Below are 12473 nucleotides of genomic sequence, written 5' to 3' on the forward strand. Positions count from 1 at the left end.
CCCCCCACCCCCGTAAAAAAAATTCTGCAGGCGCCACTCGAGCACAGGTCACGTCAAGAAGGGCATTCCGAGTAAAACATCACCAAATCTTTAATGCAAGTTTGCCCATTGTGGCGACCCCTACAGCTGAAAGAAAAAGTACAATTACAACTTCGAGACATTCGGATGCTGATGTTTGTCAAGTTGAAGCTGAATGATGCCTTATGTGCTCACATTTACAGTACTTACAAATAAAATGAAGAACATGAAGGTTTATGTAATTGGCGCTTGTTTTGCTGTCAGCTGCTTTCCAGTTATTTTTAATCACCACTGTGTTCTTGTGTTTCTTCATAAAGCAAGCACAAAGGCTTTGAAACAACTCCAGCCGGCACACAGTGGGGAAAAAAAGCAGCAGTTAGAAAACCTAATGCTTGTCCTGGTGCTTAATGGTTTTCTTTAGCTGCAAGCAATAAAATTATCCCAGGTCCTCACTTATGTTGGAATAATCATTTACAAAGATGGTTACCACATGCTGGAACTGTTTTTTTCTCGTTCTCCCCCCTCTTCTTTATGGCCTTAATTCACTGTTATTAATAATGAATATAAATGCAATTTTCAATTGGGTTGCTCCAGGGCCCTGGGAATCATTTCAATGAATATTTCAACACATTATTTTAATCATGGCTCCACATATGCAGCAAAGGGGGCTTGTTTTATAGGCTCATGCTTCAGCTGCCTCGAGACCCTGATCATTAAACTCCATGCTGTCTGCAGTGAGGCTCTCCTACCTTTGATTTACAAGACTTGTTAAAAAAACATTGTGAAAAGAAGGCAAGCTGTGCCATTTATACTTGTAATTTGAAGCTGTATTTGTAAATGGGGGGTGTCTATGATTTATGTGTGGAGCATTTGCTGCTACTCCCTGCTGTTATGATGCTACAGCCTTTAGAAGAATTAACACTACCGAGACCAGAGCATGATAATATTCACCTAATAAAGTCCACTATCTGTGGTCATACACCCCCACCCACCATGATGTGGCGTGTGTGTGTATATGATAGCTGTAATCAGATCATCACCGAGGCCCATGTGCGCTGTCTAACCTGCCTGTTACCTTGTCTCTGTCACAGTCAGCTGCACGACTTCTGGCGTCTCGACTACTGGGAAGACGACCTGCGACGGCGGAGGAGATTTATCAGAAACCCTTTTGGCTCCACCCACCTAGATGTTGCATGCAAGTCATTGCAGGAGTATGGTGAGTGCATCACATCTTTAAGAAAATGCTGTATATGTTTAAATCGTTGAGGAATATTACCGTATATGCAGCGTCTTGGTTCCTGTGGAAGCATATGTTTCAAATTCAAAGCTGTAGCTTGTTCATACATGCTGCTTTGGAGAAGTTTTATGAGAACGCATAAAAAAGGACATTATCTCTCTGCTTTTACTGTTTTCTTCCCTTTGACTTGAACTTTCTTTATTGACCCGGGAAGCTGTGCAGTGTTGTCCACGATCTAGTGTCTGTTCAGCTTTAAATCCTTCAGCTCAAACTTTAAAAACAAAAAATCTGCTCTGTGATATTAAAGTTTCTCAGTCCATTCGCCTCTAACAGAACAGCAGAGATAAAGTTTGGATTGTAAAATTTCAACATTCATCTTGGTCAGTTTTACATTTAAACTTTAGCTATACATGTATTTCTAATTGAGACAATGTTAAAATATATTGTATTTTAGTGTTGAGCTACTGGAATAGACCATCAACTAAGTTCATCTCATGTGGTTGCGCTCAGCGTTTGTTCCACAAAAGATGGCGGCTTCCACATGCATATCATGGCAGCTTTGTAGATAAATACTTGCCAGCTGTTGTTGCAGCAGCAGGTGGTCCACATACAAGACGCATGCAATAATTACACCTTCTGCTTTAGATTTTTGTTCATTCTTTTCATTTTTTTTAGATTAAAGCTAATTTTTGCTGACTTCAAGTGATGTTGACTCCTCTGTTGAAGGGACTCAAGTCAACAAGTTCTTTATTGCTGTTTTTGATCTGCTTTGAGAAAAATGTTAGACTTTTGCACACTTAAGTTTCGATTTTATTTATTTATTTTACAAAAAAATTGCACTGCATTGCATCAACACTGACTAGTGCAATAAATGTGTAAAACTGATCCAATATCAATTGAAAATTCTTCTTCCGTTCTTGCAGCTTTTGACTTCTTGTTGTTTGTTTCTCAGTACTTCATATTGGGCCTTTCGGCTGCTTTAATTGATAAATGGGTGTATTATCTTCTTTAGAGACTTGTGTGACAGTTCACCTGAAAATGTTTGTGATTAGTTATTTTTCCTCATGTTTGACTCGGTGCCGTTGACTAAGTGTTGAGGTCTTGCTGGCGTGTGGTTGATTTAATGAGCAGAATTATGTATAAACTTGTCAGGTGAAAGAGATTGCCTGCAGTCAGATGCTCTCTGTGAGTGGTGAGCTGCTTTTGCAGGCTTTTTTCCTGCGGGCTTTGATCTGGTTGCATAGCAAAGGATTTTGCTATGCAACCATAGCAAGTTAAATTGAAAGAAACTTTTTTTGTTTTTTTGTTGATGATTAAGGCCACTGTAAATTTAGTTGGATTTGACAATAGTGGTATTATTTATATTATTATGACTTTTTTGTATTATGTATTTTTAAAAATCAAAATGCTGAGAGCCAGACTTTGTCTGTGGGTAACCCAGTTGCAAAAGCTCAGAAATTTTTTCACCATTAGTTTTTATGTTCGCTGATTTTGTTTGTTTTATCATGGGGAGTTGAAAGATACAAATGCAGGACAGACATGAGCCTGCAAGTGAAGGACAACGACTTTGACAAAACAAAGAAAATCGTACATTTTGAAAAGAAAATGAGAAATGTATATAATCTGAGGGCCGGCCAGCTGTCAACAAGCGGGAAGACAAGAGCCAAAGAGCTGGACGAAGGTTTAGTGGTGAGAAAAAACCATTGGATAAAAAAATACTCTGAGAGCAAACGAGGGCAAAAGACAGAAATAAAACCAACTGAAGTAACCAAGAACACAATCTGTTTTGAGATATTTTGCAAACAGAAAACACGCAGATGCTTTTTGTATTTTTTTTTCCAAAATTCCAAGATACATGATATTTATACTTTCAGATCACTTTTTGCGCATTCTGTCTGTGTGTGTGTGTGTGTGCGCGCGCGCGTGTGTGTGTGTGGCTGGGTGGTTGTGCACAATGATGGGAGGTTAAACTCTGCCTCCTTGTCTATTAGCACCACTGACAGCTTAGCTTGCACATTCTGTCTCTGCCCTTTGCCTGTAATAACCCAGCGTGTAACAGCCAGCCTCCGCCCAGCATCAGACTATATTGTTAGGTGATTGGAATTGGGCAAGCATGAAATGGAAGTCACGTTAATATTGATCCAAATGTTTAACGGGGTGTTTTACCTCCGAGTGTCCTTGCTGTCTCATTTCAGGTGAAGCTTGAGGATTGCACCAGGCAGAGATCTTTATAGCCTTTTACTTCTGCGGGTGCAGCCTTGTGATGTCATATTAACCTTTTCTGGCATTATTATTAAATACAGTAAACTCTGGCACGTGATGTTTCCAACAGGTTTAAATGTGGGGATTGTTGGGCAATATTCTGTTTTCGTAGAGGGAAGATGAGATTGCTGTGTCGACATGGTAAACTGGCGCTGTACATACTGTCCCACAATACTGGATAAAGATCACTTCAACAGGAAACGTCTGCTCTGTTTAAAGTTCCCTATATCAAAGTTATGATGTTTAGCTTCACAGATGCAAAACATGCAAGAATGTCTCCCATCACAGGGAATTAAATCTGTCGTTTCTCCACCTCGCTTCATTTTCCAGCACACAGTAACTAAAAGGAGAAAGACAGAGGGCAGAATTGCATCGTAGTGGTAATTCAGTCGTACAGACAGATCTGTTTTTTTTTTTTTTTTGGAATGTGGAGCCTGTGGAGAGAGTGCGTAGGAGTGTGGGATGTGAAGCAGAGTTTGGGAAAAGGAAGAGGTATATTTTTAAAACATTTTAAATATCTGGCAATTTAGCAATTACTGCTTAAATTACTTTGTTTGTGGAGACAGCTGATGCACACGCCACACAGATCTTACGTAATGGAACATAGAATGGAAAAATTCATGCAAAAACCAAAAAAGCTGAACCTCGCATGAGAAGAGAAACATCTTCAGTTTTGTTTTCAAAGTATTAGACAAATTAACTATTGAATCTTTGTCCTAAGTCTCATTAAAAATGAGTGAAATAGTTGTGTTCACATTCTCACGTATCAGAATATTCTTTGATTTCTGCAGCAACCATTTTTTCTTGTTTATTTTTGCCTTCTAAAAACTTAAAATCCAGTTTTTGCTCTCTTTTTTTCTGAATCTAAATTTTACTTTTTTTAAATCATAGAAATTGGCCTTTGTATCATTATGTTGCATAATCTTTTATCAACACTCTGATTAGTGAACTGGGAGAAAAAAATTATGTTTAAAAAGCAAATTATGTTCCCCTTACCAGTGTGGTGTCTCATTAGTTGTATTTTCTTTACATAATTGTTCAGATATATGTGTAACAGATGGCAGGACTGGTCTGCAGTCGGACAACTTCATAATCTGAACAATATCAATGAAGACATGTTGATGCAGCATGAACAAAGTATGGTTTGATTTTGTCTTACTGAAAGAATCAAAGCCTTATCCGCTCAAAACACCTTAAAAATAGCATACTTTGCCCCAATGTTTACATTATTTTTTATATCCTTCACTAATGTGCAAGTTATTCTTACCATGTAGACTTACTACAGTCAGAAACATATGTTCATATTTGAGCCTGTATTTTCCAAAACAAGGTCTGATTAAATGTTTTGATTTTAACTCGCATCTTAACTTCATCTTGAGTTCAAAGGATTTGGATCTGTGTTTGTGTGTACTTTTATTTCACAGCACAAGTTTTAACTCATTTTGTAAATGCAAATTGTATTTGATATATTAGGAATAACTTGTTTTAAATTGTTTGACCTTGTCGCTTCTTTACACAAAGATCTATTTTTTTCTGAATTGTACACATTTGTAATTTTTAATGCTTAAAATGAAAACTCCCAAAGTATTTTGCAGGTTTATTTTGAGAGAATAGTTTGATTGTTGAAGCGGTGAACTTTGCTCCATCTTTATGCCCTTAAGATTCAGCCTTTTATTTTTTATTTATTTTAGATTTTTTTTTTTTTTGTATCCATTTGTCCTTCTTCTCTACAGTGAGGCCGTTTACGCTGTCACTAACTTAAGGATCAAACTTAAAGTCTGTAGAATTTACGTTGTTCTGCTTTCAACATTTTTACATTTTCAAGAAGCTGTTTTGACAGCAAGCAGCTCATGGACGCCCTGAAAGGGACTCGGCTCTGTGCTTTCCAGCTGAACCCCAGCGACGAGTGCTCCGAGTCGGCCTCCGTCAGTGACAGCCGGCAGATCTTCATCAGCCTTCAATGAGGTCATGAAAGCTCTGCAGTGCACTTTACGGAGTGTAATTAGTGCACTCTGAGGCAGTTTCAGCTCAGTGATTGAACAAGAAGACCCCAGAGACTCGTGATAGGTGGCTTCTCCTGGCTGGCACTGTTCCTGAAGAGCTCGAAAGAAAACATGAAATAAAACTGCTGTCATATTGTCACACAGTGACAGTAACTTTTTTGTCTTTTACTGCTTTTGTACGGTTTTAAAGTTGTAGTTAATCTGGCATTGTTATATTATTAAACTGCACAGCAGCTTTTTCCTGATCATTAATACAAATTTATATCTGGTTACAGTTTTGCGTACAGTAAGGTATGAGCCAAAATTGACAGATAATTGTGAACAAAATCATTTTTGCTTTTACTAAATTTGTATATTATTTGACTGAGACGATAGTTTTCTTTATTAACTTGTAATTACTAACGTGTTTGTTGGTGCAAATTTGAAAAATAAAGCAAACTTCTCTTGAGATAAACCAAATGAAAGATAATGAATAATGATTTTTTTACTTAAAATCTTTTTTCCCTATCATACCATTTTCTAATCACTCTATCATGACACTCCTGCATGTCAAACCCTTTAACAGTGACAAATGGCAGCTCTTCTATCACAGAAGTAACGCTAAGTCAGGAAATGATCACCTATGAGATTACAACTGATTCTGTGCTTCGTGCTGTAACTTTTCTATTTTAAACCACAAGTCATTTTATTTCAGAAATAAATTGCACTGATTAAAGCATTGCATTGTTTCCCCAATCACTACCATCACACACACACACACACACACACACACACACACACACACACCCCCACACACACACACACACCATTTGATGTTGATTATTTGCGTGTTGAAATCAGCATGGTTTATTTGGCCTTCTAAACCGTGTCCAGAACGTCCAATCAGAACAGCAGCCCGTTCGCTGAGTTTTCCCTCATTAACTTGGAGCGTAATGATGGTTTACAGAAATACAGTTTTAAGTTTCACTCTGCTTTGATTTCTGACCACTGGCTGGCTTTCCCCTTCAACAATGCACAGGATTCATTTCCGAAATGTTCAAACTTCTTCCCCTCGTTTGATGAAAGCACACCAGATATGAGACAGAGCAGGAAGCAGGCTATTTTTAATTTATTTTATTTTTTTTACTCTCCCTCCTCTGACTCGCTCTCCTCCTCAGTAGCAGTGTTGACAACAGTCAAATGTGACCTCTTCAAGACAAGGTACATGTTCCTCAGGGAAGAGAAAAGTGAATTAAGAACTGTGGTGAAAGGAAACATGTCAGATGAGTGTCAGCCACCTGCCTTACCTTGAAATGTGGTCTTTCTTTTTGCACATGCTGATTTTTCCTTTGGTTCTTACAATGAACCTAATTCATAGAAGCACTTTTAGCAGCTGCGTAGTAGACACATTATTGAAGAAGGGCTGATAAATACATTTACTTTATTTCCAGTGTGTGAATGCATCCTCTTCAATAAGCATCTTCCACTTATAGCAAAAAGAAATCCTGCCATAAAAAGCCTCCTAAACGTCCTGTCTGTTCATTCTCATTCTTGTCAAGTCTCCAAAAGCACCCAAAGCTACCGCTAATCTACTGTGAGTGTGACGTGTAATTCAGCTTTTGGTCTTTCTGAGATAAAGATTATGTTTTATTATTAACCTTGTCTTAGAATAAAAACCTAAACATCTCTGATGTTCAGTGACTCAAAACGAATCTTGTGGAGGAACCCTGCCATTCTTTCATATTCTATAACATCTACGCATGAGTGTGTCTTTTGCTGTGATCATATGATTGTGTTGTGTGTGTGTGTGCTGATATTTTCTATGGCTTATTGTGACACATTATTGCAGCCTGATGGATGAAATAGTTTTTTTTTTTTTTTTGCAAAATATCAGTTGTTTCTGTTTTCCACCACTAATCTGAATACTTTAGGCGGTTGTTTGTTCTTGTCTTGTTGCGTCTGCGTTTTCTTGTATTTTTTTTTCAGAATTACAAATTGTTCTCATTATAATGCATTGCTTTGACTTTCTGTTGCTCTGCTCAGTTTTGTAACAATCGCTGTTTTTTTACTGCACCCGTAAATGTGATGATAGAGAGTAACAGAGCAGGAATGTGAGAGTAGACGAGTTCATGTCAAAATAGTAAAGTGATGATTTTGCAAAGACTTGCAAAATGCTTCATTCAGAAACTAAGCTGCAGGTGAATTAGTGTTTTTGTGTTCTGTTTTAATAAATACTTTTTCCACAAACACAAATAAAGCTGTACCCGCTAAGCTGTAACGTTACCTTCATTTATTAATGAAGCAAATAATATGCTGATATCATATGTTGATCATGACTCATTAATGATATAGTAGTCAATTTTTTGTTTAGTTTTTTTTTCTTACAGTAACATAAATCCAGAAAATTTGATTCATTCAACCTAATAAGAATGCCTCTGGGGCACATTTATTAGGTCCAATAATGGGCTTCCAGTGTCTCAAGCAGCTACTTAAAAAATGAATAACATGTCCTGGTAATGTGTATCATCTTTTATGTCTGCAAATGAAAAAGAAAAAAAGAAGTGCTAGTTAAGAGCTGGTGGTTCTGAGACTTGAAAAAAAAAAGGGGGGGGGGGGTCTAACTCTCCAAAAAAAACCTTTAATGTGTGTAGCTTGTTATGTTAGTGATCAGTACCTCTTCAACTAGCAAACTCTAGAAATCCCCCAGTAAAGAAACATCTTGTTTTTATAGATGGAGTAACAGCTGCTGTTACTCAGTACAAGTTTTAGCTTCAAGTGCTGCCACGTTTTTTTTTAACTAAATGTTTAGTTTTTTTTATTAAAAAAGGCAAACATTAAGTACTCATTAGGAAAATAAAAATAAAAAAGTGAGATGAGTTCTCCCCTGCCTTAGCTGCTGCTTAGAATAAACTTTTTTTTTTTTGTGGGAAAACTGGCAAACAAAAATCTTACCTTCGAAGGGCCAAACACATCTGTGACCCTTCCTCTCATGTTTGTTGTCATAGATTTGAAGGCAGGTGAGGCGGGGAAATCTAAGGCAGTTTTCCGGAGCCCAACTGTGGCCAGTCAGAGCCCAGAGACAGAACTGATACTGGACGGAGACAACGACAACGTCAGCCTGCTGCAGGAGAAGGAGGTGGACAACCTGGGTGGTACGTCAGCTTTTTAATAATCCCTCAAACGATTTCACCTCTGAAATAATACCACTCTGATTTTCATCAGTCGTAGCACGCTGCTGGAAAGTGGGTGTGATGTCACCGAGTGTGTAAACTTGAATACTTGTCCCACATCACAGCGCAGCTTTAAAGCAGTTACAAGATACAAGTAATTTAAAAATATGCTCCTCAGTTAGTTTGTCTCCAGAGGAAAATCTTCCGAAGCTAAACTAACCTCAAAATAATAAGAATTATTAATATGATGCTTAAGGCTGCTTGTTGAAAAGTCATGTTGACTAATTAAAAAGGGAAAATAAAGTAAGAAAAAAAATCTGATTTTATTTTTCCCCATAAAAACATAGGCTAAATTCTCATGTGTTTATTATTTATTTACAGTTATTTGTTTACCTTCTTGGACTTTGGTCAGCCTAATGTAGGTCAGTCATGTGACTCAAACATGTTATTTGTGTACATTAAGTATGAACCCTCATTCCAGGTTTGCATTCAATAGATCTAGGAAGCTGTAAATGATTTCAAAGTGCACCATTTGGGTTTAGAATAACATTTTGTTTCATTTCATATATAGCGATGACTAATCGTTCACCCTTTGACTTATTGTTGTCCCCATATTTAACCGAATTCAAAAAATTTTAAGCAATTAAAACATTTAATCATGTTGTTTTATTGCCGTCTTCAATAATGTGCAATGTTTTATTACGTTCGTAAAGCTGTAATGAAAGGCTAGCGTCATGAAGTTGTCATTAAATCAGATGACTTCTTGTAAACTTTTTGTGAAAACAACCTATCACATGAAAAATCTAAAATTATTAGTCCGTAACACATGATTATTTATTTGGGGTTTGAAATGCCTTAACACAGACATGAAAACTTGTTGCACACAATGAAGCTCGTTTTACAACTTGTTAGTGCAATTTGCTTTTGGGGGCTGCTATTCTGAAATTAACACATGATCAAACTTTTTGAGCTAAATTATCCAGCTAACTTTGATCCAGTTTTTAATGAAGTAACTTGGTTTTAATAGTTCTTCAGAACTGATTAGTTTTGGTTTAGATCATGCTCCACCATATCAAAGCCAAACCTTCACCCAACACATCCAAGCCACGTCATTGACTGTATGCCTGAATAATGAAAGCTTACCGCCTTGATATCTTCGATTTTGAAAGCATTTCTCATTGTCTTCTAACAAAAAAATAAAAGCATTGTTTGTGTCCATTCCTTCTCCATTTGTCTTTGATTTGTTTTTACTGTCTCAGCTCCATTATTCCTTGTGCATTTTTTTTCTTTGTTTTTTTAGATTGAGGTGTATGACATGACATTCTTTAGAAACCATTATTGCATTTTAGATTGTGTCAAATCATTTCCAATTTATTGACATTATGATTCCTTACAGGTATGATTTGTGACTTAAATGTATAAAAATAGGGTTAGAAAATCAAGATTGTTATTCATCTAAAGGTGTCAGTTCAAAATCCTATAATGCCCATGGCTAAGCATGTGAGGCTTTTACTGAATCAGGGAACTTCTGAGCAGTAAAATCCCCTCTAAAATCTTACAAATGAATCTCTGAGGAGGAGAACCCCACCCCAACTCGTGTTCCAGGACCAGCAGGCAGCCAAATGTGCCATAGTTTGTCCAAAGAAAAAGACAAGAACTTGTACACAAACAGAGTTTTTTTTTTTGTGTTTTTTTTCTCCCCAAGGAAAGCCAATACTGACCTTATAAAAACAGAAACTGAACTGGGTTTTGGGGGAGAACTGAAACAAAGCTAAAAGCAGTGCATCGACTAAGTGAAAGAAAAGATGTCTGTCTTTTGTTGAGTGTAAGTTCTTCTTGTCGTCAGTAGGGGAGCTCCTTCGCACCAAAACAGTCAGGTTATGTTTTGAGGCAGGATGCTTGGTATGTGTTTGTCCTGTTTAAAATCTCAGGCATGAACAGCCTTAATGAGAGATCTGGGACTAGACTCTTGTCAACAACAGCCCTCCTCCTGCCATCCACTGGGTCAGCGCCTGCTTGCTGCTGCTGCTGCTGCCAAAGAGGCGGCGCCTGCGCTCATGAGCTCAGGCAGTTGTGGTTACTGAACCTATGATTAGTTTTTCCTCCCCCACAAACACAGAAAATGATGTTTGTACTTGGGCTGGCATCAAATTAGCTTTTTTTCCCCCTTGTATGTACATATGTGACCAAAAGAGAAATGCATGTGAGTGGGAAGAATTTAACAGTCTGGGCCTTTCAGGATGTTTCCCACGTCGAGGAGGAGCCTGCAGATTGGACTGTCCTGCCAGCATACCGGAAGCATGTTAAAACATCCCAAAGTGTGGCTTAGCCACCACAATCATCTTGTCTTGCTTTAATTTAGACTTTTTATTTCCATTTTAGGACCCTGTTTAAAATACCAATCATTTGAGTGGTGACGTGTTTACAACCAAACAATTCTGGATGTATCTGATCTGAAGAAATATTTTTAATTCTCTTCTGTTTACAAATGTACTTGAATTCATAAAATTATATTTAAATACAAATAATCTACTTGGTAATTTAAATGTGTTTTCTACTATTCTGTAAACATTAAACCCGTCTGTTCAGCACTCGTTAAATGGTGGTTCAGTCCACTTCCCTGAAATGAGACTTTTCATCACTTCATTAAATTGACCATTCATTTGAGTATTATTTGTATTTTCATTGATATTAAGGCCCAAAAGCGAGAGATTCTTCATCCTGTGTAACTTCCTCCTAATTTCATTATTTTCATGTAAACATTTTAATGCCTTATAACCTAATTATGGAAGACTCCCTGAGGGGATTAGTGCTTAATCCTCTTCCTGCCCATGAGCAGTGGATGCTTAAGGCTGTACTGTCAGTGAAGCACTTCAGGGACAGAACACAATGTTTCACCTCCACTAGTAGTGAGATTATTGTATTGTTCATACGGTCTGATAAACATTGAGATGAGATACTTTTCCTCTAACTGACTGACAAAAAATATATAAAGTATCAAATATAATAAAAAGTTATATTATGTTTACTTCACCTGAATATTTTTTTTTATTTGCTAACAATCTAATCTGAAAATGTAGTAAAACCAGCTGAAGTGACTGGGTTATTAATAAAAAGCTCATAAGCAGTGTGTAGTATCTGGCTTTACGATGTCAGCAGATACAATAATCGTTAATGGAACCGAGAAAGAGAGAGAAAAAATATCCAGGGAGGATGGGTTTAACTGGGCAGTCTGGAAGAGCGATGAAGGGACGCGCTGGGAATTCAAACCAAAATCCACTTGTATTCCTGTAACACTATCGCCCGTAATTGGCTGAAGAACGCAGATTAAGATTGACGAGACATTAAAGGGGCTCTTTGGAGTTTAAGGGATCGATAAATATCCTGGTTCGGAGAGCCTGGGAGCAGACAAATCACTGTACCGGTGCTCCACAGCGACACTGATCTGAGAACAAGCTGGAGGGGGGGCTGAAATCAAACATGATCTCGAGCACGCGGTCACCAACACCTGAACACTTGACAGCAAGCTCTCTTAGTGCAGCAGTAGGTCTGTGGTGTCCCCGTTAGAGTTTAAATAATCTGAATTAAGTGGGAAATGCTCTGATAATCTCGTGTGCAAATACAGAAATTATTTAATTGTTTTACTTTTCTAAACTTAGTGGAATCCTATTTCTAAATATTGATGTAAAAAACATTTATTTTAAAACAAATTATTTTCAAAAAAAATCATGCAGAGAACGGGTCGGGTTTTGCGCACGTGACTATGAGCAAAAATAAAAATAGAAAAAAACTGCTGTATTATTG

The 12473-nt window shown here is 37.4% G+C and overlaps 1 protein-coding gene across 1 annotated transcript in view; it reads left to right on the forward strand.

Annotated features, from left to right (window-relative positions):
* Positions 1-12473, forward strand: part of nbeab (neurobeachin b) — a gene marked incomplete in the record, with an annotated part of 177610 nt that overhangs the window by 110183 nt on the left and 54954 nt on the right. The window contains 2 exon segments of the mRNA XM_014014153.1: positions 1110-1234; positions 8505-8651. Coding sequence (XP_013869607.1) covers positions 1110-1234; positions 8505-8651 — 272 coding nt within the window.

Source organism: Austrofundulus limnaeus, unplaced genomic scaffold (genome assembly GCF_001266775.1).
Source record: "Austrofundulus limnaeus strain Quisiro unplaced genomic scaffold, Austrofundulus_limnaeus-1.0 Scaffold110, whole genome shotgun sequence".
Taxonomy (NCBI): Eukaryota; Metazoa; Chordata; class Actinopteri; order Cyprinodontiformes; family Rivulidae; genus Austrofundulus; species Austrofundulus limnaeus.